At 41.7% G+C, this 27,576-nt stretch overlaps 4 protein-coding genes across 6 annotated transcripts; 2 read left to right on the top strand and 2 right to left on the bottom strand.

Moving 5' to 3' along the window:
* Nucleotides 1-1,309: 1,309 nt before the first annotated feature.
* Nucleotides 1,310-5,727, top strand: LOC113154896 (vicilin-like seed storage protein At2g18540). The gene is made up of 6 exons (XM_026349323.1): nucleotides 1,310-1,427; nucleotides 2,437-3,953; nucleotides 4,036-4,250; nucleotides 4,388-4,595; nucleotides 4,679-4,803; nucleotides 4,875-5,727. Exons 2-6 carry the CDS (start codon nucleotides 2,445-2,447, stop codon nucleotides 4,918-4,920), a joined length of 2,103 nt encoding a protein of 700 aa, XP_026205108.1. The 5' UTR covers nucleotides 1,310-1,427; nucleotides 2,437-2,444; the 3' UTR covers nucleotides 4,921-5,727.
* LOC113154897 (histone-binding protein RBBP4-like) lies at nucleotides 5,445-10,145 on the bottom strand. Of its 2 annotated transcripts, none has more exons than XM_026349325.1 (12): nucleotides 9,974-10,145; nucleotides 9,299-9,449; nucleotides 9,049-9,194; nucleotides 8,690-8,863; nucleotides 8,424-8,539; nucleotides 7,872-8,032; nucleotides 7,620-7,746; nucleotides 7,384-7,461; nucleotides 7,059-7,135; nucleotides 6,666-6,723; nucleotides 6,455-6,565; nucleotides 5,445-6,274 (listed from the first exon to the last, which is right to left on the bottom strand). In XM_026349325.1, the coding sequence occupies exons 1-12, from the start codon at nucleotides 9,987-9,989 to the stop codon at nucleotides 6,212-6,214; spliced, it is 1,278 nt and encodes a 425-aa protein (XP_026205110.1). In that variant the 5' UTR covers nucleotides 9,990-10,145; the 3' UTR covers nucleotides 5,445-6,211. The 2 variants fall into 2 exon arrangements, with proteins under 2 accessions (XP_026205110.1, XP_026205109.1); XM_026349324.1 differs by having other exon boundaries at nucleotides 8,690-8,866; nucleotides 9,974-10,144.
* Nucleotides 10,146-10,812: 667 nt separating this feature from the next.
* Nucleotides 10,813-20,079, top strand: tert (telomerase reverse transcriptase). Of its 2 annotated transcripts, none has more exons than XR_003297961.1 (16): nucleotides 10,813-11,060; nucleotides 11,266-12,580; nucleotides 12,668-12,857; nucleotides 12,937-13,090; nucleotides 13,178-13,345; nucleotides 13,477-13,638; nucleotides 13,749-13,850; nucleotides 13,965-14,050; nucleotides 14,156-14,272; nucleotides 14,388-14,459; nucleotides 16,259-16,447; nucleotides 16,748-16,874; nucleotides 17,968-18,029; nucleotides 18,435-18,524; nucleotides 18,652-18,789; nucleotides 19,287-19,404. XR_003297961.1 is itself a non-coding variant. In XM_026346606.1 (16 exons), the coding sequence occupies exons 1-16, from the start codon at nucleotides 10,845-10,847 to the stop codon at nucleotides 19,388-19,390; spliced, it is 3,327 nt and encodes a 1,108-aa protein (XP_026202391.1). In that variant the 5' UTR covers nucleotides 10,813-10,844; the 3' UTR covers nucleotides 19,391-20,079. The 2 variants fall into 2 exon arrangements, 1 of the variants encoding a protein (XP_026202391.1); XM_026346606.1 differs by having other exon boundaries at nucleotides 18,435-18,559; nucleotides 19,287-20,079.
* Nucleotides 20,080-20,349: 270 nt separating this feature from the next.
* On the bottom strand, nucleotides 20,350-27,227 carry slc6a18 (solute carrier family 6 member 18). The gene is made up of 12 exons (XM_026348102.1): nucleotides 27,086-27,227; nucleotides 25,113-25,253; nucleotides 24,726-24,863; nucleotides 23,923-24,104; nucleotides 23,700-23,810; nucleotides 23,485-23,597; nucleotides 23,273-23,401; nucleotides 23,025-23,181; nucleotides 22,632-22,836; nucleotides 20,976-21,135; nucleotides 20,722-20,884; nucleotides 20,350-20,568 (listed from the first exon to the last, which is right to left on the bottom strand). Exons 1-12 carry the CDS (start codon nucleotides 27,225-27,227, stop codon nucleotides 20,350-20,352), a joined length of 1,860 nt encoding a protein of 619 aa, XP_026203887.1.
* Nucleotides 27,228-27,576: the final 349 nt, after the last annotated feature.

Here is a 27,576-nt window from a genome sequence, read left to right as displayed (position 1 = left end):
GGCGAATTAGATAAACATTACATCTTTCCTTAAGCGCAAGAGATGTCAGTTTGTCATGGAAACACTGAATCAGAATGTCAAGGGAACAACGTCACTATTTCACAGGGTGTTAACTGCGAACGGAGCGGGGTTTGCAGTAAATTACTCTTCAATAAGATTATTCACCCTATTGCACAAACTAAATTATACTTCTACTACGATATCAAATTGCTTTAATCCAATTATAGTTTAAACACTAATATGTGGACATACAGCATGATGTATTATATGTATTCATAGAGTTTGAGTTCACTGATTCATAGAAAATAGTGGAAGAGATGTAGAAGGTGTTTCTGAACTACTTTGTCAAAGTTAGACAGTCCACATTTGCTACCCTTTGACAGAAGTTGAACTTTGCAGCCATCTAGTGGTGTCTCTGTAAAATAATCATTAATAGTGTTAGGTATGAAATATGAGAAGGCCTGGAAAAGAGATGGAAATGATTAACAAACTATTACAACCCTGTAAGTCACCTTCAAATCTGTGATCTTCACTGATCTGTTTTCTCAACATTTCCGATGCACCACCTCCATTAAATCCTGATATCTCCCTTTTCCCCTTTTGTTTCACATGTGCAAAGCCTTTCGACATCCTATACAGCCCTACCCCTATCCTATTTGCCCTCTCTCCCCGAACTGCAGAGCACGAATTATGGTAAACACTCTCCACCAATCTATTGTAGGGGTCAGGAGTTTAGGCGAAAACCAATCCTCCCATGGGAAAAAAACATGATAAGTGCAGGGAGCTATTTTAAGACTTCTTGATAATGAGGAGGCATGGGTGGAACCTAGAGCTGTGTTCTCTTTCATCGTAAACACATGCGAACCATAAACCTCTCGACACCGACCCCCCTTTCAACAGCCAATGGAGATGTTATTAGCCCCTCTGGCTTTAGGGAAAGCAAGAGAATGTGTCTGCAGGGCAAAGTGGCCTGATCTAAATGGTAGAAATAAAAAGTTTTCTGACATTACAAATCGAGAGCAACAGTTGTGAAACCTTTAGATCCAATGAATACTGCACACAACAAAACAAACTAGTTCTAAACTATGTATATGGGTGCCAGGCGTTCGATCTAATCCTTAGAGGTCCATTGTGGCTAATCCTTTATGTCTCGTGGGTTGAAAAGGCTTGCTGTGGTTCCCCTTTCTCCCTGGCCACTGTTTATTAATAACCCTAAACAGATTTGATGTAGTCATGGTCACACAGCAGCTGATTTAGAGAGAGAGAGAGAGAGAAGGTTGGGTTCAACCGTTCTTCCCCCGCCCCCCTTCTTTGCTGTGCACACATTGCTCCCGCTCATTCTTTTCTTTGACTTTGCTTTTTCGTTTGCACGAATTCATCCCGAGGATACAGCACACGGGCGGAGGAACTTGGGATCTACAGATAAAGTAAGTTCAGTTTGATTCTTCCATTTGATCTCAATATGTGACTGTGTTACTGAATGCCGATTCTGACTCCTGCAAAACAATACCCTTCCCTAACCATTCATGTATAGCAGATAGCCTTCAAACAACTGCCTCTCAGGGTAACTGATCTATTAATTTAAGGGTTACTGATGTCACATATTAAAAAAAAAAAGGTTTTTACGTTCGTGTTATAACTTGTTAGCTGAAGAAGAAGAAGAAGCTCAATTTGTGTTTAGAAGCAAATTCAGGTCAGTGCTGTCAGCAGGTGTTGGGGGATCTAAAAAAAATGTGCCTACGCCTGTCCCCCAGCAGGACAGCTGGTCACTGTCATGACCCCTGCAGGGTTTAGTTGGCCATGCAGAGCAGTTAGTAGAAGTATATTTTAGATTTATTTATTATTCTATATTCTAGCTTGTTATGTGACCTACTTCCATCCGAACACTAGTGCTGTGTCTCAAATACTACTGGCCACAAATCAGCTATCTATCAACTAAATGGCACACACGTCTTTAATGCCCTTTTTACATTACACATCTCTGTGTGATGATGACACTATTGGGTCAGTTTGATCAATTTACTCTCAGGGAGTCTCTGAACGGTCTTGGCAAACACCTCAAAAGATGAAATTACAGCTATATTATTCACCGGGGGAGAGTGCAGATGCCCATCCATCGGCACAATGACATGTTATGATAATCTTCTTGCTAATGTAATCTCTCGAATACCACTTGTTGGCAAAAGCTCTATTAGTATTCGTGCATGGGTAAGCGTCTCTGACGTGTTGTCTAAACACTGCCAAGCTGTGGTGCCTGGGGCATCTAGCTTTATGGGATAGCTGCTGGAATCCAACCCTGTGCAAACTGCACCCTTGGCATGCTCTACATGCCCACATGTGCTAGTGATGTCAACATAGCTGACCAGAAGGATGACCCAACTCTTCTGCAAACATACAATCATATAACACAAACATATTTATCTGCTTTTGTCAAAAGGTGTTCTATGAAACCATTGGAGGACATGGACGACAACATTTCATCATCTGGGTTTGAGCCTCTCTTCATTAATGAAGAAGACGGCGAACCCGATAGAACAGAGCGCAACACGGCACAATCTGGACTCCACTTTACAGGAATATCGCTGAATCCATCTGCTTTAATTAAGCCATACTTGCAGGAGATGGATGACTTGCTGAAGAGCTGCGAGGAGCTTACTGGTATTCCCTTTGGCTCTCGCTTCTCGGAAAGTTACACCGAAACAAGCGTGAGCGGCGCTAATCATCTTCAGGGCAAAGATGAAGTCGCAGTGGAGAGCTATACGGGAACGAGCGTATCTCCCCAAGCATATCTTACCACAAGCTACATTGATACACAGATGGATGAGGCTGGAATAGAAGACCAGCCGGCACAATGCCAGTCGCAAAGCATGGGCACTGTCATCAACAGGTGCGAAGTGACCCCAAAAGTTTCCCGCCAGACAGAAATGCCTCTCACTTCAGTGGGCAACAAACTAAGTGACACGATGGTGGAGTATGAGGGCCGGCTGATGGGGATGTTAGCCATGCTGGAGAGCTGTATGGAAGAGGCTGGGATGGATTTTAAGGACAGAGACTGGGCTACAGACACAAGCCAAGAGTACGTGCACATCTGTAAGAATCCCGGTGTTTGTAGGGGAATGCTTGTGCCCATTCAGCAGGAGAGGTCAGAGGAGATGGAGGCCCAGCCGATGCAGTTAGAACCGTGGGCTGCTCAACATGCAGATGAAGATAACATTTCCAAAGACCGCAGAGAAGAAATGACACAGTGTTCAGACAACATAGGTCTCTTCTCAGTGGAAAGAGTGGGAAGGTCAGAGAATTTTATAACAGACCAGGGAGTTCTTGATTCACACTTCAGGTTTTCAGGGTCTTCAAAGTCATTTGATGGCAATGAAAATGATTCGGTGTGCTGCGAAGGGACAAAGGGAGAATTTGTGTTTAAGGAAGGCACTGAAACAAAGGGAGGCCTAACTGGGACAGAAATCCCAGCTCAACATGAGCTCAAGATGGACACCACCTGTTTCAGATCGGGCATGGATGAACTGCAGGAGCTGGGGACTCAGTTGGAGGAGTGCATAGGTGAGGTACAGCTTCTACAGACGAGGAGAAAGGAGCTGCTGACAAAGGTGCTGGAGCTGAGAGGGAATAAAGACCGAGAGGACACAGAGGGGAGAAACGAGGAGGAAGAGGAGACAGAGGAAGGAATAAGCAGCAAGGTGGCAGAGCTGATGAACGTACTGAAGAAAGAGGAGGAGGCGAGAAGGGAGGAGAGAAGGAGGGAGATACAAAGCCTCAAGGAGGAGAGAGCAGAGGAGGAGAGGAGGATGTGGAAGGTCGACCTGGAGAGACAGGGGCTGCAAGATGAGCTGAGAAAGCTGAAGAGGAGACTCTTCACTGTGGCCAGGGACTGTGCTTACAATCAGGCTACCCTCAACGCCCAGCACCGTACAGTGGAGCTGCTAAAGAGAGAGGAGGTATGAAACTCTTGAGAGGATTTTTCAAATCTGTGTGATGTGTTTTTACTGACATCAAGGTCTTTTTTCTCCAATGTCGCAGGAGAAGCTACAGTCCCTAGTTTTACAGCTGACAGAAGAGGGTTGCCAGCTCAGGTCAACTCAACAAAAGCTGCTCCTAGAACTGCAAGCGCAGCTTCACGCTCACAGTTCCAGTCAGGTGTCCAGCACCCAGGAGGAGCTAACTGAGTGCAGGAGGCACTCTTGTGGGGACATCCAGCAGTACATGCAGGGCGGGCTGCGAGCCCTGGAGGACAGGTGATGTCTCTGTCTAGAAAAAGGTTTTAGCCATAAACAAATCAACCCCAATATTTTAGTGTTGTTAGTAATATGACTACTTGCAAGTGACCGCAGGTCATTTGTCACTGATTTTTAATGTTGGTTGCCTCGGCCAGGTATGAACCCATCTTGCTAGCACTGCTTAAGAGGAGAGAAGCAGCTGCTGGAGCACTGGTAAAAGCCAAAGAGCAGGCCCAGGAGCTGAAAGCCCAGCTGGGGCCCCTAAAAGAGGAGATGCAACAGCTGAAGCTCCAGAGGGCCTGTCTGGAGGAGAAGCTCAAACTGATGCACATACACTGGAGAGAGGATGTGGGACACTACAAGGTGAGCAAAAAAGTTGTGAATGGCAACTAAACTATATCAGTACATGCAGGATTATCAATTACATAAAAAATGCATCATTTCAGGAAACGGTGTGCCGTCTGGAGGAGAGCAGCAGGGAGCTGAAGACCGAATTACAGATTCAGAAGAAACAAACCAAAGAGACAGAGAAGTTGAGAGACAACCTTGCCAAACAACTCCTCCTTTACAGGTAAGATTTATTGATCGATTGTTGTGAATGCATGCTTGAAATGAATGCTTTATTCATTTGATTTCTTACAGGGCTGCAACTGAGGACCACAAGTGTGACCATGAGAAGAAAACATGATCTTGATTTTTTTTTAAAAAGGTTATGCGCTTTAATAAAAGGATCTTTTTTTTTTAATCTGCAATGTAGCGAACACCAATAAATGCACTTTACATACAAGACATGCTGACATAAAAAAAAAAAAAAAACATGACACCATTTCTTTTAGAAATCTGTGAAGACTACACGTCTGCTTGTAGAAAGGTTTTTGTTATGAATAAAGGCTTTATGTTTCCCGTAATCTGAGTGCGACTGATGAGTTAATGTCTGTGTTTAAAGACCACAGAGCCATTTGTGCACTTATAAGGGCAACATGGCTGAAAAAGTAAACAGTGGGGCGCAGAGAAAAAGACTGTAAGCTCGGGTGACAGGAGAGAACTAACACATCACACCGGACACACAGGCACTGACAATAACCACCTCTTTCACTATAAGAATGAAGGCTTTTTAAAAATTCTTCCCAGCTTAGCAAGACGGTTACATATTTTATCAATATTGTCACAAACACATTTATTTTGAGGAGAAACTGACATCACAAATAAAGGCAAAGTCTGACAACAGTTTATTAAGAATTCACTCACTGAAAAATTGCAAAATATTTAACATTGTAGAAAAGTTCACAATGACAACATTTAAATGGTTAATGTATGACTGAAGTGGGGGGGGGGGGGGGGGGGGGGAGACACAAAACCACAAATGTTCAAATACAGACACTGATACATTACTACATTATTTCATTTTATTTCAGCAAAGGTGTGGAAATTGGTTCCCAGAACAATTTGGTGGTGACCAAACTGAAGCAATGAACATGTAATGTCAAAAAAAAAACAAAAAACAAAACAAAACAACAGTTTAACACTTCCAACATGTTTGGATTGAAGCTGTTTACACTAACAACTGCTTATTATGATCTAGCATTTGAGTTGGACCTTTAGTGTGATCGCCACCTTTTTGTTCTAGAAAACTATTAATAGTTGGGGGGAAAAAAAATAACTGCCTAAAACGTTTCAGTGTGCAAGAAAAAGCCAATCTGATTACAAAAATATATCTTTTACATGAGGTACAAAACAAGTAGCTGAGATCTGTTCTGGAAATAAATTACTCAGTAAAAGAAGAGTTCTTCACTTTGACTACCCCAAATCTGGACCAGGGCCTGGACATGATTTCTCACTTTCCAGTATTTACAGTGATTTGGAGCATACAGTGCCGTATGCCCTACAGCAGAGCAGGGCGGGAAAGGAACATGTAGCTGCATCATACTCAGGGGCAGTTTGTGATGAGGCAGTAGAATAAGACATGCCGGGCAGCGATGTTAAGCTGTAGCTTCAGGGTCTGTTGCACCATCAGGATCTTCATCATTATAGATGTTCTCAGCCTATAAAGTGAAAAAACATCTCAGTCGTTCATACGTGTTGTTGGGTTGCCAGACATATTTACCAGCCGGTGGCACGTTTTGGACTCTGAGGCTTTTAAAAAGCCAAATCTTACTAACAAAAGCACTATGTGCTTAACAGCTAGATTAGCTAAAATTATTTTGTAAAACGTGGTCTCTTACCATTTGCCACACTTGCATAATGTTGTCCTCAGACACTGAGCAGATGACCCAGGGCTCATTGGGGTTCCAGGAGAAATCAGAGATCTTGGCTGTGTGGCCTCCGTGGATAAACTGGCACACAAAAGAAAAAAGACACAATCATCATTATTATGATACAAAATGTCCCCGATGAACGAGAACAGCAGGCTCGGCAGGCTTCATTGAGACTCACCAGTAGCTCAGGAGGGCCATCCTCTGCATCTTCTGGGGACTGCTCCTCTCCGATTTTACTAGAAGCCACACACAGAAGCAGGATGTGAGCGTGTCACAATTTCAATGTTCACTAGGAGTGTGTCAGAAGCAGCGTGCCGGTTTTCAGCAGCTATACTGACTATGATGGGGTTACACACCATACTATCTAATCTTACATGTGTTCCCTGGACAAGTTGAAAGAGTAGAAGGAAAATCATTCATTACTCTTGTAATGGTTGTGGAGCTAAAAAAAGGGTGGGTGAGATATTTATTTCACAGATTGCTGGATATTGCCACACCCAGTGAAATGGCAAGGGCATGTTTACAGCAGTCACATTAGGTGGGCACTATGGGTCGGTGTTAAGTTGTTTACCTGAGGTCCCAGACATTGAGGCGACGGTCTGTTCCACTTGATGCCAGGATGGTCTCATTATGAGGTGACCACTGAACCTGGAATATGAAGTTAGAAAACTCAGATTCAGTCAAAGCACAAAGTGGCAAAGACTCCAAATTCAAAACCCCCTGTCATAAAGCCTTACTTTACTTTACTTATTTGTTCATATTTATGTTGAACTTCACTAGATTATTTTATTTTTTTCCAAGGTACTTTTAAACTGCCAAAAAATTATGTTCGAGTTTGAAGGCGAGTACAATGTATTCTTATTTTACGAAAATTTCATGAGTGGTAAATGTCTAACCTGAAAGATCTCATCCTTGTGCGACTCAAAGGAATGCAGCTTCAATTTCAAGTTTCTCAAATCCCAAAGTGCCACAGTCTGTGAGCAGAGAAGCAAAGTCACACGTTATTGTTAGGTTGTCCTTATCCTTCCAAAAACAGCAACAATATCATATAGACAAAAGGCTAAAACAAGCATATCATGCAGTAAATTATACTAAACTCTAAAAATGGAGATTAGGCAGGGAATTGAATTACCTTGTCTGCAGAGCCAGTGGCAAGGATGAACTCACTGTATGGGTTAAATGACAAACAATTGACCTCTGCTGTGTGGGCATCCACCGCATGGCTGGGTTTGGAGGTGTTGTTTGAACGTGTGTCCCAGCTGAGGTGGAAATAAGAAAGGCAGGGCTGATTACCATTTACTTACATTACCTGAAAGATCACACAACTTTTCAGGTGAACCGTTTCTCCAGCCACACAGATCTGAATCATTACTAAACATCTTACATCATTAGTTTCTGGTCATCTGCAACAGATCCAAATAGTGACTCATGAAGCAAGTGCCAGGAAACGTCCTCCACCACTGCAGTGTGCCCAGTGAAGATCGTCTTTGCATCCACTATCTTCCCTTCTTTTGGCACAGCACTTATATCCCACAGACAGATCGTCTAGAGATTAAGGAAAGAGGAGTTACAAGAATCTATGAATATTATTAACTCAGAGTTCTCAGGGCCCACTGTCCTGCTGGCTTTCAAAGTATCTCTGCCCTCCACTACTGATTCCATTGATCTGGTGTGCTCAGCCAATCAGAAGGAACAAGATACCGATTCAAGGGCAGGGCAGGGACCTTGAGAACCAGGTATGGGAACTTGTTATAAGGAATGGTAATAAGTATAGTCAGGCTAGCACTTTTATGATCTTGTCTGGGAGTGTCTGTGAGAGTGTGTGTGTGTGTGTGTGTATCATTATTATTATTAAACACTTCAATTTGTGAACTGTTACATGAGATGAATGTGGATTAAAAATTATCTTAACAATGAAACTTAAATTTTCTCTTACATGGTCATCTGATGCACTAAGCAGACAGCCAGACAGATTGGAATTCCAGGAGAGACCATATCCTTCTTTCTGATGACCCCTGAGACGCAAATCAGGGCGACATTCTCCAGAAGCGTCTATAGAAAAAACAAACACAGTAACAAGGGCACAGTGTGTTAACCTATATTTTTTCATCAATCAAAATTTTCCAATTCCACTCCTTTACTTTCAAATTATGATTAGCAACATACCACCCAAAACAGTGGCTTGAACAATAATCTGTATACCTGGCTTGGAAGGGTGCTTAGTGTAGTCAAACACTAGAACATCTGAGGTGGGGGTCTTAGTAGCGATGATGCAGGGATTCTGTGGCATGTAGCGGGCACGGTTCACCTCTCCTTCATGTTTGATCTTGATTTCAATCTCAATCTTGCCACTCACTGAGCCGAAGCCTCCAAATTCTGCTGAGAAATGCATGGAAATACGGAAGTCAATACGTACATTGGACACTTTTCTAATCCATAATATTACAATACTATTTATTACTACAACTATCCGACTTTTATCAAGCTACAAAAAGTAACATGTTTTATTTGCCTCTCTAACACAGTTTCTAACTAAAAATACAATTGTACATGTCTCCAACCTCCTTTTTCGCTGTCATGCTGTGACGTGTCAAATTGGGCATCATCACTGGGTAGCTGGACACTGGCGATGACCAGGTGATTCTGCTCATCAGAGGTGTGGGTGCCCAAGACGAGCCGATGCACGCTGTAATCCTTTCCCTCTGGTCTGTGTAGGGGGGAAAAAAGTTTATTATTTTTACCTATAGGAAGCTTGTATGTTGACATTCACGTGATTATTGCTACAGTGTGCACAGCGTGTATTCAGTGTACCTGGAGACATCTGGCAGCCACTGAGCAGTGAGACTGGGCCACTCTAAAGCGTGGGTCATAACCAGATCATAGAGGAAGGGGGTGTTCTTCTTCCAGATCTTGTACTCCTCATTTATCACCCTCTCCTCCACTGCATCGTCAAATGCACCAGCTACGAAGTCAAAATGCAGCGATGAATAATTCATAGAGCCCCAACGATTTCAGCTGACTGTGTGTTTACGGTTTTCATTGATTCACTAATAATAGTCGACAGGTTTTCAGTCTTGCCTCGCCTAATTTTTATTATGTAACGTTAATCACATGGAAATGGGTTTTGAGAAACACGTTATTTCACCTGGGTATTGTAACTACGCGTTGGCTACGCTGTTAGCTTAGGCTATCATTTAACATAGAGCTAACCGAATGTAGAACACAATGGGTCTGCACCCTCTACAGCTATTTAGCAGACGGTGATCCGTTGTAGCAGAAGCCGAAATAACAACGGCAAATTGATATCGCTTGATAGACCTCATACAAAAAAGAAAACGGGCTTTGTGGCTGCTGCGACTAACAATGGCTGCTAGCTAACGCTAAGTGATAGCTAGGCTAACCGGATAGCTAATTTGGCTAAAGAAAATACCAAATGCCATGTAACTGAACAAATGCTAGTTACCGTGCACCGCAATAAAAACGTACCTTCCTTGTCCGTCATTGCAGGTATCTGCTGTTAGTCCAGGGACTTAATGTAAATTGCTACGCGAAGCCAAACACCGCCGAATCAGGTCCTCCTCTGCTACGAAGGATGACCCTCAGTGTTAAAAGAAAGCGGACGGCGCTAAGCTAACGGCTAACAGAGCTACCGGCTGTGACAGACGTAGGCGCATTGGCGCGCTTAGTACATGCGCCCATATAGGGGCGTCGCAGCGGCTGTGCTCGTGTTGACCAGCAGGGGGCAGGAGGCGGCTGTCTTAAAATATTACAAAGCATTCTGTCATTTTGCAACTGGTGGAATCCGATTTGAAAGCAACCAAAACAATATATTTATTTTATTTTTTGTCAACATTACCCTGCATTTCTTACTTTTAAAGTCTGTTGAATATCTGTCACTATCTATCTGATTATATAACATATTATCATTAATGTGTTATTCCTTGATTGAACACATTTCTGCACAGGACGAGAGCTGTGGATGTTAGTCCCCATCAACTGCATTGGATGAACTTAAGTTTAAAAAAAAGAAACAGAAAGAGCCTGCATTATAAGAGAATGCATTTGATGTTTTCTGTCTCTTGCAGGAAAAACCTTTATCAGGAATAGTTTCCCTCCCCTTTACTTCAGTCCCGCACACTTTGAATGAACTTGACTAGACCGCTCTTCTTTTACGTGACAATAGGTCTTTTCTTATTCGCTATTGGGCAAACGATAACTGTCCGCTGCAGTATCAGGACATTTGATTGGACACCCCAAACAAACTGCTCTTTGATTGGCTGGAAACGACGCGGGTCCTTAGAACGGCAAATGATGAAGCAGTCACGTTTGAGCAGCACGGTGGGTTTGTGTAATCACTATGTCTACAACTGAAATGTCCGGTGTCCTCGACATCCTGCGATCACTTTATCGGCATATACAGACTCTAGAGGAGTTTGCGGAAAGCATCCTATTCAGAGAGGGACACAGAGCAGTGCTCATTGAACAGTCAGACACAACCCGCTTTAAGTTATTCGTCCGAGGAGTTTTTGTCTGCTTTGACAAGGAGCTGCAGCAAGTACCAAGCTGCAACCAGGTGAGTTCCCCCTAAATGAAAAGCTGTTCAGCATGTCGGTTTTGCAAAGGTGAGTCATGGCTCTGCAGATCCGTTTGATCTGAAGATCTAAAGTCTTGAGTAAATATTCTACCTTATGAATACCCAAACCACTAATACCCTAAACACCTTATGAGATAGACACTGACTTTGTATGTTGATGGGATATATTTAATATTTTTGACAGATCTGCACTCTGCCTGAACTCCTGGCCTTCGTTCTTAACAGCCTGAAGCGTAAGAGAAAAAGAAACGTATTGGTACACGGCTACAATTTTATGTCTCTGGCTCACGAGGAGCGAGATGCAGACCACTTCAAATTCCAAGGAGATGTAACTCAAAGTGCTGCCTACATCCACGGCAGCGACCTGTGGAAGAAAGTCACAATACGTCTGGGCACGGACATCACACGGTACCTGCTGGAGAGCTGCTCTGTGTTTGTGGCAGTTCCTCCTTCATGTGTTTTTCAGGTGTGTGGTGTTCCTGCATATGACAGGGTGTCCATGACTACTGCCTCCACTGGGTTTAGTCTCCTGCCTTGCTCCAGGACTCAGGGCAGGGCTGAATTTGGAAGACATCAAGGATCAGTGAGCATGAAAAGGACACACAGAGTTGAGAATCGTATTATCAGAAAAAAGAGGAACAGAATGGATGCAATAGTGAAGAGGGGGAAAAGAAAGCGAGAACCTGATCAGAAGGATGAGGAGGAGGTTATGACTTGTTCAGGAAAAAAGAGACGGGTAGAAGAGCAAGACCCCACAATGGACATACAACAGGTTTGCAATGACACAGTGGAGGAAGAGCAGCACTCGTCTGTTAAAACAGCATTGTCTATAAAGCCTGTGGAAAATGGCAGCATGGGCTCTAAACAGCCTGTTGAAAGGTGTGGAGTCATGCCTCCCTTGGAGGGAGGACCTAGTTGGAGATCAGGGGTTTTTCCCCCTCTGCCTCAGTCACAATGTTTTATCCGCACACTGGGATTCTTGTATGGGGGAAGGGGCATGCGTGGCTTTCTTCTCAACAGGAAAAAGAAAAGTGCAGATGGGTCCAGACGGTTACAAGGACGAGATCTGGTACGACTTGTCTTTTTTGAGGGACTGGCCTATCTAAATGGACTAGAGAGGAAGCCAAAGAAACTCCCCCGGCGCTTTTTTAACATGGTCCCCCTGTTCAGTCGGCTGTTGAAACAGCACAGGAGATGCCCTTACACCAGAATACTGCAGAAAATGTGTCCAATAGTAGAGGAGAGAAATGCAGCACAGGGAGAATTAAGCTGTCTCTTGCCTCAACACTGTGCACCTCATAGGGTGTACCTGTTTGTCAGAGAGTGCCTCTTGGCTGTGATCCCTCAGGAGCTGTGGGGCTCAGACTGCAACCGACTTAATTTCCTTGTCAGGGTCAGGGGCTTCCTGCACAGTGGCAAGTTTGAGAGGCTCTCACTGGCTGAGCTGATGTGGAAGATGAAAGTGAATGACTGTGGTTGGTTGAAGATCAGTGATACAGGTAAGATTGTAATTAGTGGTATTATTCTTTTTTTATTCTTCTGCTACTTCTGTTTGGCTAACGTAACAAAACCATTTTCATCTGCAGGCAGGTTCCCTCCCAGTGAGCTCTCATACCGGACACAGATCCTGGGTCAGTTCTTGGCCTGGCTTCTGGACGGCTATGTTGTAAGCCTCATCCGAGCCTGTTTCTACGTCACTGAGAGTGTGGGCCAGAAGAACGCCCTTAGGTTCTACAGACAGGAAGTCTGGGCCAAACTGCAAGAGCTGGCCTTCAGGTACATACAAAGAAACACACCTGCAGAAGCCCATACACAGTTAGAAGACACAAGCGAGCAAACCATTGTTTTTATTTAGAGGTCACATATCCAAGGGTCAAATGGCTGAGCTGACTCCAGCCGAGGCTTCATCCCTCCCCAGAGCCACCGTGATCTCCCGCCTTCGCTTCATTCCCAAGACGGATGGCATGAGGCCTATCACACGAGTCATAGGAACAGATACCAAAACAAGGGTACATTTTTACTGTGACATTACGTTCTGTGTTTTTACATTTTCTTAGCGTGTGTACGTGTCCCGAGACATGTCTTTTTCTCTGCAGCTCTACCGAGGACGTGTGCGGGATTTGCTAGATATGCTGCGGGCCTGCGTGCACTCTACTCCGTCTCTGCTGGGCTCCACAGTGTGGGGGATGACGGATATCCACAAGGTGCTGTGCTCTTTGGCTCCAGCTCAGAAAGACAAGCCACAACCCCTCTACTTTGTTAAGGTTGGTTTATTTGGAAAAAAATGCTTTTTTTTGTAGCTGTAAAAATGATTACGGTGTAGTTTCATTACATGTGAAATGGATTTTGTTAAATTCACCTTAATTTGTTTATTCTGAATTTCTTTCTTTATAAGGTGGATGTGAGTGGCGCTTATGAGAGTCTACCTCATGACAAACTCATTGAGGTGATCAGCCAGGCCCTGTCACCTGTCCAGGATGAACTCTTTACCATCCGTCGCTACGCCAAGATCTGGGCTGATGCCCATGAGGGCCTAAGAAAATCCTTTGTTAGACAGGTACCATCATACCTACTCACATACACACGCATGTAGCGTGTGTATGTCGTGTATCTACACATTATTTGATGCACCTTGCAGAGATTCTCTTTTTTTTTTTGTTACTTTAGGCTGATGTCCTGGATGACAACATGGGATCCACCAACATGAAGGGATTTGTGATGTCACTGCAGAAGAGAGGCAAAGTTCATCACGCCATATTGGTGGAGCAGGTGAGATTAACATGAGATGAGATGTATATTTAGTATTTTCTTTTAGTTTTTTTTTTTTTTTTTACTGCAAATGCCCATTACACCTTAACTTATAATTGCTTCACTTAATCCCAGCATTTCAGTTCAGATCTTCATGGCAGAGAGGCATTGCAGTTCTTCCACCAAATGCTAACTGGCAGTGTTGTCCAATTTGGGAAAAAGTCTGGACTGTCTTTATTTTACGTTGGCAACATTAAATATACTTTTGTGACCAGCATGTAATGTAACCAGGACAGTTAATCTGATTGTACTCCTTGATGTCGCAGAACATACCGTCAGTGCCGAGGAATTCCTCAAGGATCAGTTGTGTCCAGCCTGCTCTGCTGTCTTTGCTACGGCCACATGGAAAATGTCCTGTTCAAAGACATTACTAAGAACAAAGGGTACTGCTGACAACTCTGTGTTTCAGCTGTAACCATTTTTTAGATGTAACCACACATCAGCACTAGCAGCAGGAAGCAGGGTTTCTTTACCTTTCACTCTGTGTGTCTGCTGTAGGTGTTTGATGAGACTGGTGGATGACTTCCTTCTGATCACCCCAGACCTGCATGAAGCACAAAGCTTTCTGAAGTATGACACACACCAGCTTTGTCATTACAGTTCATGAGACACAAAGGGACTATTTATTGTTGCTTTGCTTTGCTTTTGCTTTTGCTTACTCTTCATCTTTATGAAAGCTCTTTTTAAATATTATTTGAGGAAAAGTCAGATGTAATGGACGTATATTAGTTGTTATTGGTAATTGTTATAGGAGATCATTTTATTTGTACTTTTCAAGCTTCAATAAGCAATAATCTTTTTATAAGATACCTGAAAACATTTCCAGTAATGTAAGATAAGAACATGATGCTACAGTGGCAAGAAACACTTTGTGAACCTTTTGGAATTTCATGGTTTTCTGCATTATTTTGTCATAAAATGTGCTCTGATCTTCATCTAACTCACACCAACAGAAAAACACAGTCTGCTTAAAATAATAGTACACAAACATTATATGTTTTCATGTTTTTATTGAACATAACATGTAAACATTCACAGTGCAGGGTGGAAAAACTATGTGAACCCCTAGCCTATGTGTTGCTGAAAGCTGTCCTGTCCTTTAAAAACACACACCAGTTTTGGGTTTACTGGTTTGAAGAAGCACTGCCTGATGTGAACCATGCCTTGCAGAAAAGAGCTCTCAGAAGACCTACGATCAAGAATTGTTGACTTGCATGAAGCTGGAAAGGGTTACAAAAGTATCTCCAAAAGCCTTGATGTTCATGTGTCCACGGTAATCGACAAATGGAGAAAGTTCAGCACTGTTGCTACTCTCCCTAGCACAGCGCAGAATGCTGAATGAGTAAAAGAAGAATCCTAGAGTGTCAGCTAAAGACTTACAGAAATCTCTGGCACATGCTAACATTTTTGTTGACACATCTACAATAAGGAAAACATTAAACAAGAATAGAGTACAGGGAGGAAGCCATTGCCGTCCAAAAAAAATATCGCAACACGTTTGAAGTTTGCAAAAGAGCACCTGGATGTTCCACAGCACTACTGGCAAAATATTCTGTGGACAGATGAAACCAAAATTTAATTGTTTGGAAAAAACACACGACACTATGTGCGGAGAAAAAAAAGGCACAGCACACCAACATCAAAATCTCATCCCCTTTGTAAAACATGGCGGAGGGAGCATCATGGTTTGGGGTTGCTTTGCTGCCTCAGCGCCTGGACGGATTGTTGTCATTGAGTTTATTGTCATGAGAGTTTATCAAGACATTTTGCAGGACTAGTAAGACCATCTGTCCGCCAACTGAAGCTCCGCAGAAGATGGGTGATGCAACAGGACAATGATCCAAAGCATACAAGTAATTCAACAAAAGAATAGCTTCAACAGAAAGTCATAGTCTGACTCTGGCCCAGTCAGAGTCCTGACCTCAACACGATTGAAATGCTGTGGCATGACCTTAAGAGAGCCATTCACACCAGACATCCCAAGAATATTGCTACACTGAAACAGTTTTGTGGTCCAAAATTACTCCAGATCGTTGTGCAGGTCTGATCTGCAACTACAAGAAACGTTTGGTTGAGGTTATTGCTGCCAAAGAAGGGTCAACCAGTTATTAAGTCCAAAGGTTCACATGCTTTTTCCACCCTGCACTGTGAATGTTTACATGTTATGTTCAATTGAAACATGAAAAGATATGTTTGCGTACTATTATTTTAAGCAGACTGTGTTTTTCTATTGTTGTGAGTTGGATGAAGATCGGAGCACATTTTATGACAAATTAATGCAGAAAACCAGGAAATTCCAAAAGGTTCACAAAGTGTTTCTTGCCACTGTAAATTAGTACTGAATAGCATATCCTGAACTTTATGTGTAGGATCTTGCTCGCCGGGGTACCACAGTATGGTCTGGTGATAAACCCGCAGAAGGTAGCGATCAACTTTCAAGTGTCAGGAAGTGTGGGTTCTTGTCCTGGCATTTGCATGCTGCCCCCTCACTGCCTCTTCCCCTGGTGTGGGCTGCTGCTGGACACACATTCACTTGATGTCTACAAAGACTATTCCAGGTGAGTCAGCGAAAATGATGCTAGAGAATGATTGCCTACAGTATGCTTCTTGCATGAGAAGTTATTGGGCTTGGTCATTCTTTATGGTTTCTTGTAAGCTGAGTGAAACCCCCTGTTAAACTTTGTGCTTTCTCATAAACATTGTTCAGGGAGACATCTCTGAGTTTATCACAGGTGATTAATACCCCAACACAAAACTCACCACATCTCCCGCTTGCAGTGTTTTTTCATTGCAAGACGAGATACTTTCTCAAAGTGTTTAAGCCTTACTTGGTTTTCTTCTTGCTCTCCCTCTCATAGCTATGCAGGCCTGTCTCTGCGTTACAGTCTTACTTTGGGCTCTTTCCACTCGGCGGGACAGCAAATGAAGAGGAAACTGATGGCTATCCTCAGGCTCAAATGCCACGCACTGTTCTTGGACCTGAAGGTCAGGGAACTAATGGTTTTCATTTTTGCAAAATGTTAAATGTTAAAAAATAGATGTACATTATGTAGCAGGAAACCAAGATAAGTAAAATCATCATTATATAGCTGCAAACCCAGGAGGTCCTTTGACTGGTTTGTTCATGTGTGGACAAGAAAACACTTACTCAAGTGCTGAAAGTTGAGATTTTGACCATTCTAGGATTTATTTAATTTACAACCTGCAAAACATATGACATTCCCTTCAATCTCAACTGTAGTTTGTGTTTAGAGCCATTTATCAAATGTTAGGATGCTAACATGATAACCTAAAATGGTACATGCAAAATGAGTATTTGAATTTAAGTTTGATTGGTGATTATGTGTTATACTGGAACAGAAAAGATCTTGGTCATTGCACTTAGATGCCACTGGTGGATAACACACTGTACAATCTTCTTGTTAGTGATAAAAGCACCATCTCGGCATATTTAGATCAATGTGGAGTTAACTTGACATACTCTTTAGTGTTCTTGTAAATTAAAAAAGTGAATCAATTACACAGCTTGTTAAGTAACAGGATTTTTGTAAAGGCTCACTCTTGGCTGAGTTTTGTTACAATCATTTACACCGTGTGTTCACTGTCAATATGTAGAGTAAAAATTATCCAAGGTTACCAGTAGGAAGTTAAATTACCCTTAAATGGTAACAAAGTGGTAAACAACAGCTGTAAACGTGTGAGGTTTCACATTAACTTGAGTTTATGAGCCACAATCTTCATGCCAACATGTTAATAGACAAACTGTAGCAGAATGACAGGAAATATTTTGGAACACAGAAATTGTGGGTCTGATCGGAGAACAGAAAATATGTTAAAGTATGACTAATACATGTGTAATGTAATGTAATATACAGCAAAGTAAATTATCCGTAACATTGCCTGCTAAATATAGTGTACAAATATAAATGATGGTCATAAACATTACTGCATTTGATTTACATGCATAAACGAAGTGTTAACGCCCAAATATTTAATTCCTTATTTAGTCCCTTGTAGTTCATTTCTGTAAGTGCAATTTTATTTTTAATATAAATAGAAATGTATTGTTCTTTCTCAGACCAATTCTCTTGAAGCAGTCTACAAGAACATCTACAAGCTGGTGCTGCTTCATGCCTGCAGGTAAAGACAGTGACCACACGTCTGACAGTTGTCACGCAACAGCCACTGCTTCTTCATTTATACGACTTAATCAGATTAACTAAATGAAATAGTTATTAAGAATATGCTTCCATTGCCCACCTCCAGCATTGAAATACAGGGGTAGTAAACATAAATCTGGGTAGCCACTTTTACTGCGACTGTGATCATCACTTACGCTCACACCGGCCTTGACTTAATAAATAGGCCTATAAAGATAATACTGCTATTAAAATAAACATGGTGCAGGTTATTAATCAAAATCTGCACTGAGCTGAAATCTAATTGTTTCGCCTTTTTATCTCACAGGGTAAATATCTAAATCAGCAGAGCCGGCTTCCATATTCTCTTTTGTTTCTTTCAGTTTTTTAGTTTTTCTCCTCTCAGGTTCCATGTGTGCGCCCAGAGTTTGCCCTTTGGCCAGACAGCTGCCAAGAATCCTTCCTACTTCATGCAGATGATATGGGACATGGCCAAGTATGCAAATCAGCTCATTAGGCTCAGCAACAAAGGCAACTTTTCCCCCGTTATACATCTGAAATATTAAGATGCAAAATACCAAGTTCATAACTCGCTGTAACTCAATCTCTTCCTATTCCTCTAGGATTGACTTTAGGCAGTAAGGCTCAGACGGGCATTGTGCAGTATGAAGCAGTGGAGCTTATTTTCTGTTTGTCCTTCCTGCTGGTGCTATCACAACACCGTCCTCTCTACAAGGCCCTGCTGCCACATCTGCACAAACGTATGTACTCAGTGACATCGTTCGAATAGTTTGTGGCTTTGGAAAAAGTCTGCAATAAAAGGGTCTGAACAAGGGCGGGGGGACACACGTTTAATTTCATGCCAAACTGAACACCAAATTTGTACTGCACGTCCTAATCATAAACACTGCCTCATTAGGGACGTATGCGCAGAGCCATACTGCAGGAAAATAGAGCCCTCAGTCTTTTAAGGGCACACATGCCCGGTATTAAATTATGACTGCTATCTGAGTTTGGAGTTTGTTAGAATTAAACCCAACCCAACAAATACAGATAATCCAATAATAACCTAATAATTTACACTAGTTTATCTGCTGTTAAATTGCTGCGTTTCTTATGTGAGTATTGCTTGCAGGTAAGGAAATTTCCTGAAGGGACAAATCAAGTTTATCTTCACATATCTTCTCCTACCTTTGATTCAAATTTAAAGAAAACGTTCACCTAATTGATTTTTATCACCACTGTCATCTTTTGACAGGGAAGCGCAGTCTGGAGCGACGTCTGGGGGATCTGAGGCTGGCCAGAGTCCGACAGGCCACTAACCCTAGGACCCCAGTCGACTTCTTGGCCATCCAGACATAGAGTAACATCTAGATCCAGTGACAAGTTTTACAAACAAAGATAATAGGAACACTTATAAGATAGGTGTTGATAAGTGTTCATGTGTTTGTGTGGTGAGTTTTGTCTGTTTGTCTCCAAAATCCATTCCACCAAATGTTTTTTATTTGCTTGTCTCATCCTCAGATTTTGAGGTCAGAGATGAGCACTGTGTTGATTTGGATTCATCTGGTGAATGCATGGGTCATTGTGCCAAAAAAAAAAAGAAAACTGTTGGGAAAGCTGGCTGCAGAGAACGAAAGTCATCTGATGTAAGATACTTAAGTCGTAAATCTCAGTCATAAACACCCCATATAAAAATAACAGCCTCCATATCAGTAGAGATGCATAATTGAAAATCATCCAGCTACTACACCTGGCCCCATCACATCTTCCGACCTGTTTGTCTCTCTGGACTTTGATTTACACCTCGTGGTAGTTTTCCACAAAGAAGACACAACATGTGAATTCAAAAATAATTTATATGTAATAAGTTCATAGAAACATCGGTGGCTTTTACAGTTGGTGAATAAGTCAAGCTATTGTTTTTGTGCAAGATGATGTAATTCCTTATGTCCCACTGATCTTTTAGAAATCTCATGTAATATACAGGCATTTATGTAAGGATTTATCCGTGTGGAACCAAACATGACCATATGTAAATGTTATTTACATCTTGTACACTACACAATGTTCAAATGAAAGAATTTCTCTATTAAATAAATTCAGTGTTATTACTTAGTAAACAAATGTAAGTCATCAGTTGCCAGTTCAGGTCCTGATACACGTAAAAGAATATAAACAGAAAGGTCTACATTATATTACACTTCAGTGTGACTGATTATATGTCTACAGCAGCCTGCTGAATAAGAATGAAGGAGTGATAGCCGTCAGGATGTCCTTTCAGTTCAGGAACACAGTAACGTTGTTACTTGCAACGTTTCCTAAACTCTCCCGTTCTTCTCTTTATATGTTTCACCCTCAAAGCCATCATTGCAGTAGGGGTTGAGTTGAACGCGAGAAGAGGGCTTCTTGATTATACCACAGATCAGTCTATAGACAGCAACCACAGGGATGGAAATCACAGGGACTACACAGAGAAGGATGATTATAGCAAAGACCCAGTCTGGGTATGGCTTCACTTCAGTTTGGGGGAATAGGTCCTAAAGGAGACAAAGAAGTATAATGTTACATGATTATTTCACTTAAAATTTGAGGGAAATCTGTAGCATACAGCAGGTTGAAGTGGGCTTTTTGCCCAGTAGACAGTTGAAATGGTAATTACAGCAGTTTATCAATACCCTGAATTCACTTACATAACCTGGGTTCCATGCGGGATAGCTGGGGTGTTGCTGTGCCTGGATGACCACGTAGGCAATCAACACCACCAGGAGCATTACAGGACTGATCACCATCCAGCAGGCTTTCCAAAAGATGTTGGGCCTTCTCCCAGTCATGAAATATAAATCTTCACTAAAGCTGTCGCAGAGGACACAGAGAAAATGCTGAACAAACCGTGATTAAAATTGTACATGGATGTCAAAAGATGTGTGTTAGAGACATAAGTTACTTATTCATTCCATGGATGTAAATGACTGCAGTGATCTCAAAGAATGCAATGATGAGAAGAGGCACAGAGCCCACGTAGCCGTTAAAGACCTCCACCCAGTAGTTCCCCGAACCCAGGGTGAAGATGAGAGCTGTCAGGAAGGCTATTAAGCAGATGATCCCTAAGGAAATGAAGAAAATATGTTTATCAGAGGCGCAACTGAAAGGAGAAAAACATAACCATTTGAGAACTCAATTTCCATTGTTATGCGGATGATACCCAGCTATATTTATCTATGAAACCAGGAGAAACTAATCAATTAGTCAAACTTCAGGAATGCTTAAAAGACATAAAGGCCTGGATGACCTCCAATTTCCTTTCTCCTAAATCCGGACAAGACAGAGGTTATACTGTTGGGCCTAAAAATCTCAGAGACACTATGTCTAAACACATTCTCACCATTGATGACTTAGTTCTGGCCTCAAGTAATACTGTAAGAAACCTCGGAGTTATCTTTGATCAGGATATCTCCTTCACTTCATACATAAAAGAAATCTCTAGAACTGCCTTTTTTCACCTAAGAAACATTGCTAAAATTAGGAGCATCCTGTCCCAAAGTGATGCTGAAAAACTAGTCCATGCATTTGTTACTTCCAGACTGGACTATTGTAATTCATTATTAATAGAATGTCCCAATAACTCATTAAAGAGCCTCCAGTTAATCCAAAATGCTGCAGCCAGAGTTCTGACTGGAATTAGCAAGAGAGATCATATTTCTCCAACGTTAGCTTCTCTCCATTGGCTCCCTGTTAAATCCAGAATTGAATTTAAAATTCTTCTCCTAACTTATAAATCCCTTAATAATCAGGCTCCATCTTATCTTAAAGACCTCATAGTTCCTTATCTTCCAAGCAGAACTCTCCGTTCTCAGACTGCAGGTTTACTTGTGTTTCCAAATGTAGAATGGGAGGCAGAGCCTTTAGCTACCAAGCCCCTCTCCTGTGGAACCAGCTCCCAGTTCAGGTTCGGGAGGCAGACACCGTCTCTACATTTAAGACTAGACTTAAAACTTTCCTTTTTTATAAAGCTTATAGTTAGAGATGGATCAGGTGACTCTGAACCATCTCTTAGTTATGCTGATATAGGTTATTCTGCTGGGGGACCTCTACTGATAAACTGAGCTCCTCTCCTCTCTCCTTTCTCTTGTATCAATGCAAATGCCACCATTGCATGCCATTAACTTTGTGTCTTCTCTCTCTTTTAGTTGTGTTTCCTCCTCTCTGTCTCCCTCTCTCTGTACTTTTCTGCAGGTATCCTCGGCCTGGAGCTGTACATCTCCAGAATCCAGTTCATCTGCCCAATGTTCTTGATGCTTGTTGTTGTCTTTATTGCCTGCTGTTCTTTTCTCTCTTCTCTTTCCACTCACCCCAACCGGTCGAGGCAGATGGCCGCCCACTATGAGCCTGGTTCTGCTGGAGGTTTCTTCCTCTAAAGGGAGTTTTTCCTCTCCACTGCTTGCTCAAATGGGATTGTTGGGTTTTCTCTATAATTTTTTGTATAAATATTTTCTGTAAGGTCTTAAACCTTACACTGTAAAGTGCCTTGAGATAACTTCTGTTGTAAATTGGCGCTATACAAATAAAATTGAATTGAATTGAATTGAATAGAACAACTTACCTGTTACAAGCTCGCTTGGAATCCACTTGGGCACCAGTTTGAGGTCGTTGATGGGCGTGAGGACTCCCTCAATGTTGCCGAACATGGAGGAGAGGCCCAAACTGAAGAGCATAATGAAGAACAATATGGCCCATACCTGTGAACCTGGCATTTCTTTCACTGCTTCGGTGAACACAATAAAAGCCAGGCCGGTACCCGAAGCACTCTGGGGTGGGGGGGGGAGGAAGATGAAAGAGAGACAGGAAAATAATGAGAACGACCGGCACACGATGTACTGTAAACTAGGAAAGAAAAGGGAGGCAACAACCAGGGTCAAAAGGAAGAGGGAGATTAGAAAAAAATGCGACTCAGACAAACAGAATGCAAATGTGGATGTTTTCAAAGATACTATACCTGGTCAAGGAATGTTTTTAGGTCACAGTGCCTCAATTGCAAACTGGTCACCTCATCATAATGTGTTTGATTCAGATACTGAAACCAGTGGTCATAGTTCTCCAGTGTGATGTTTTGGTCTGACATCTCAAAGTGGTTGGTCAGAGCCAGGATGTTGCTGCACATGGGATACATGAAAATCTGCATCACTGATATTGGAACGCAGCAGAGAAACTTTAAATTTACATAGGATAAGTGTGCATACATACTCTTCTTTACAGGAGTTGAGAGCGGTGGTAGCTTTAAATCCCAGGATGGAGAAGATGGGAATGGAGGCATACAGAGAGGTGGCACTGTTGATTACTCCCACTAAAACAGCATCTCTCTCACAGTTGTTTCTAATGGACATAGAGAAGCGAGCTTTTTCAAACACAAATCATCCTGATTTTATGGAGAATGTTTGATCAGTTGGAGTTCTTACCGCTCTGGATTGTAGCTGGAGAAAGCTATAAGACCTCCAAAGGCCACAGACAGTGAGAAGAAGATCTGGGTGGCAGCATCCAGCCACACCTGAGGGTTCTTCAGTGTCTCCCACTGCAGCGAGCATGAAGACCATATGTCAGGTCTTTCACTATGTCTTTGATATGAGAAACGATTTTTACATCACCTGTAGTAGCAAGATATGATCAAACTCACATCAGGAGAGAAGAGGTACTCCAGTCCATCGGTAGCTCCAGGCAGAGTGAGGGCACGGACCAGGAAGATGGTCAGTACCAGGTAGGGAAAAGTTGCTGTCACATACACAGCCTAAAACATTCAAACAGACGACATGTTAACTGTTGCTATGTCTGAATTTGTCCGGAGTGATGGTAAGTAGTGATGGTGTCTGATTTAGATCTTTTTCACCAGGTAAACTGACCTTTCCCATGGACTCGATACCTCTGATGAAGCAGATGTAGACCACACACCAGGCGCTGGCCAGACAGACGACCATCCACCACTGCAGGGAGCCGCTGGTCTCAATGTCAGGTGTGATGTTCAGGGTCTCACGGTACCAGAAGTAATTAACCGGAGTGCTCTTCTCACACTCGTCATCATATCCTATAATCGACAACATGAGATCTACAGTGTGAAGTTCCACAAAGTCATTTGTGTTTATTTTGGTTTAAAAGTTCATTGAGTTTTCTTAGATCCTATTCGTGCATTAAGGTAGTACAGATTTAAAATGTTTATTTATCATTAAAGCATGTGTTAGAACACAGTCTAAATTCAGATTTGTAAGGTACGTTTTAAAACAACTTATCACTATGAAATCTATTTTAGTGTGATCACTAAAAACAAATGAAACCGTGATATCTGCTTGTCACGCTTCCCACTATCTGTCACTGAGTCATATTTATTGAAATTTACCCTGCAACAAACATGCTCTTTTCATTTTATGCCATGGTTCAATACCTCTATACGCAATAAAACAATTCAGTGAATTTCCTATAAAATCTAACCTGAAATGCCACGTAGAGCCTGGGTGGTTAAGTTAAATAATAAAAAAAAAAAACTCAAACCTGCTTTCATAACATAACATTTTTACGTGGAGTATGTACTGGCTCATTCTGTTTTTACTGCCGATGTGGAATTGTAATCACAGGGTGGTGTTCATTAAATTTTTATGTGGTAATAAATGTATCAAGAGCAGCCAAAATGACAGAAGAGGTTTCTTGTTACCTGTGCGATTGTCATTGAGGGGACAATAGGTCCATGGCAAAGGGTCTTGGAAAGAGTGGAAGAAGTACCACAGAACCCAGGCCAGAATGGTGTTGTAGAAAATACCCACCAGGAATGACACGATCATGGAGGCAATGCCTACATACAGAAAATTCAAAAATAAACAGTGTAGACTCATGTATGCATCTTTTATTCCATTAAATGTTAAAGGTACGAGAGACACTGCTACTCATACACTCGATAAACTTTTAATTACCACTTAATGCATCATTCTCTAAACACATTATTGTGGCTGTGCATTCGCTTTGCCTTTTTGTGATTGTGGGTTATTACTTTGAAATATTGTTTCAAGCTTGTAAAAAAAAAAAAAAATCGTAGGTTACACACCGACTCCACCCAGGAGTGGTGAGATGGAGTTCCAGACACCGATGCTGCCCATGCGGAGCCTCTGACCAATAGCCAGCTCCAGGTAGAGCAGGGGGAGGCCCTCGAACACCAACGCTATCAGGTAGGGGATGAGAAATGCACCTGAGGGCATGAAGTAAACATTTAGCTCATGGTTATACATCAGCCAACTTATCTTTATTAAGAAGAATTGCTACCTATCTGTAAAATAATCAGCAATGAATTTCATTATGAGTGAAGCGCTAACTGCCTTTATCTTGATGGAGCTGTAATGAATGTTATTTCATATACGGCTACGTAGGTAAGGGCACCACGTTTCTTACTTCAGAAGTGATAGAAGAAATTAACACAATAGGTTCAATATATTAAGTCATGTTTTGTAAATTCTCCTGTTGTATTAAATCGTGGACTGATGTGTTAATGTTTTTTTTATAAAACATTAAATCATGCTTATTTGAGGTAGCTTCACTGTCAGGAAGGACCGATGTGCAGCAACCTGCATTGTAAAATACAATTTGTCTTTTGAACTTGAAAATATGACTGAAATGGTTGCCCTAACATTTTACATCAAGTCAAACAAAATGCTATTCAATCAAAACAACTATGTTATCTTGAGGCTGTGTCAGTGAAACTGACAGGTATGTAACTTTTCTCAAATATTTTTAGTCGAGATACGCGCGTGTTGTCAGAGCCTCCTGTGACATCACAGAACACCACAAGCAGTAATAGAGGAAAAAAAAAATCTACAGGGGTACGGACTGACTTAAACTCTAACCTTGGATGTGAATGGTTTTGGGTTTGGTTTGGCAATTGTGAAAAGTATAAAAAAAACGACCAATAAGAGGAGAGCTTTAATTCTCGAACATTAGATGCTAGTTTTGTTTCCTAATCAACTTATTTTAGTGAGGATGCATAGATGAATGTGGAATGAAAATAACTCAGATCACTGCGCAGTAAAGCTAAAATGTAAGCAACACGGATAGTTAAGGATGAATGATTAACACCTAGAATGTATATGTTTCGGTTCTGTTAATTGACTCAGCAGAGAGTGTTTTTCTTTACTCCTGTGAGAAAGTAAAACACCTGACTTTATATGACTTGTTGCATACATTAAAACACATCGCAGTAAGTTCATGATTAACAAACTAAGAAGTGTCAAACAAACTCAAATCATTTCCACGACGATGGAGATCCTTTCTAGACCTCAGATGGCTCACTGTATGTGTACCGAGAACCATGAATTGAAGGAAAAAGATGACCAAATGATTCCTAAGCCAAGGTCAAATAGAGGCTCAGCTGCATCTGAAACACAACCTGTGGGAATCTCAGAGTCAATACGTGAAGTTGATAGCTCCTTTACAGATTTACCTGATTTGGCTGTTTACTCAAGTTAACCCTGACCCAGATCTTCTAGGATTCTGTGGCTATCACACATTAAACTATGAGGAAGTAAACAGCTGAAGGTACTGAGCAGAAAAAAGATTTCTGATCAGAGATGGCAGAAGTGCACAAAGAACACTAAATACTGTATGTGCCTAAAGAAATACTCTACTAGAAGTACAAGTACCACTGAACCTGATGCTGCTGACAAAATGAATGTGAATGTCTGGCACAGATTTGTTCCACACATGCCTCATAATGAAAGTTTCTGCAGAAATCTAAGATGTTAGGGCCTTTTTTAAAAAAAGTAAATGTCTGGGCTACACACCAGCGAACCTCAACTTTTTAAAAGGAGAAAATATTCATGATTAACAAATTTCACAACCAAGAAAAACCCATTTAAGTGCTTCTACTTAAGCAAAAAATATCGCAAAGTAGAAATACTATAATAAGAGTACACTGGGAATGTGAGTTTCCAACAGAATTTTTCTCATGACACACACACACACACACAAAAAAAAAAAAAAACGTGTCACGTGATATAGGGAAAGTTGAATGTAAAGATGGCATCTTACCCCCTCCATAGATTTGGCATAGGTAGGGAAAACGCCAAACATTTCCAAGTCCCACTGCAAAGCCTATACATGTTAGCAGGTACTGAACCTTATTGTCCCATTTGGGTCTCTCTTCCACCTCAGAGGGTTGTGTTTCACCCATCCTCAACGTCTTTGCAAAATCCTTTTAAAAACTTCTAACATATACTTCAGTAAAGGAGGATAGGCTATTTTATTCCATCCAGAACTGTCCCCCTGATCTCAGTTAGAGTGCAGCAAGCAGAGACTTGAGTGGTTTAGTCTACTGTAAGTGATGTCTGGTGCACCTCTTTCGCCCTCTGTCTGACTCCCTGTAGTGGGCTGAACTTTAATGCCCTATCAGCTGAGGTTTGAGTCTGGAATACACATTTTATGAATAACTTAGGTCACCATGAAGGGAATAAAAACATTAGCCACAATGATTTAGTGTCCAAACCCTGTTTATCTAACTTTGGAATGGAATAAGTCCTAAA

This window comes from Anabas testudineus, chromosome 11 (assembly GCF_900324465.2).
Source record: "Anabas testudineus chromosome 11, fAnaTes1.2, whole genome shotgun sequence".
NCBI classification, from domain to species: Eukaryota; Metazoa; Chordata; class Actinopteri; order Anabantiformes; family Anabantidae; genus Anabas; species Anabas testudineus.
This window is presented reverse-complemented; position numbering and strand designations above follow the sequence as displayed.

Excerpts from the sequence above, each read along its gene's own strand:
- LOC113154896 (XM_026349323.1), top strand. The coding sequence starts at position 2,445 with ATGAAACCATTGGAGGACATGGACGACAACATTTCATCATCTGGGTTT. Across the intron at positions 3,954-4,035 it reads AGCTGCTAAAGAGAGAGGAG|GAGAAGCTACAGTCCCTAGT; the intron begins GTATGAAACTCT and ends CCAATGTCGCAG. Across the intron at positions 4,251-4,387 it reads CTGCGAGCCCTGGAGGACAG|GTATGAACCCATCTTGCTAG; the intron begins GTGATGTCTCTG and ends TGCCTCGGCCAG.
- LOC113154897 (XM_026349324.1), bottom strand. Across the intron at positions 7,747-7,871 it reads GATGACCAGAAACTAATGAT|CTGGGACACACGTTCAAACA; the intron begins GTAAGATGTTTA and ends TTTCCACCTCAG. Across the intron at positions 6,724-7,058 it reads CTCAATGTCTGGGACCTCAG|TAAAATCGGAGAGGAGCAGT; the intron begins GTAAACAACTTA and ends TGTGGCTTCTAG.
- tert (XM_026346606.1), top strand. The coding sequence starts at position 10,845 with ATGTCTACAACTGAAATGTCCGGTGTCCTCGACATCCTGCGATCACTT. Across the intron at positions 14,051-14,155 it reads GTTGTCCAATTTGGGAAAAA|AACATACCGTCAGTGCCGAG; the intron begins GTCTGGACTGTC and ends TTGATGTCGCAG. Across the intron at positions 14,460-16,258 it reads GAAGCACAAAGCTTTCTGAA|GATCTTGCTCGCCGGGGTAC; the intron begins GTATGACACACA and ends CTTTATGTGTAG.
- slc6a18 (XM_026348102.1), bottom strand. The coding sequence starts at position 27,227 with ATGGGTGAAACACAACCCTCTGAGGTGGAAGAGAGACCCAAATGGGAC. Across the intron at positions 23,182-23,272 it reads CTCAACTCCTGTAAAGAAGA|CAACATCCTGGCTCTGACCA; the intron begins GTATGTATGCAC and ends TCCCATGTGCAG. Across the intron at positions 22,837-23,024 it reads TAAAAACATTCCTTGACCAG|AGTGCTTCGGGTACCGGCCT; the intron begins GTATAGTATCTT and ends CCCCCACCCCAG.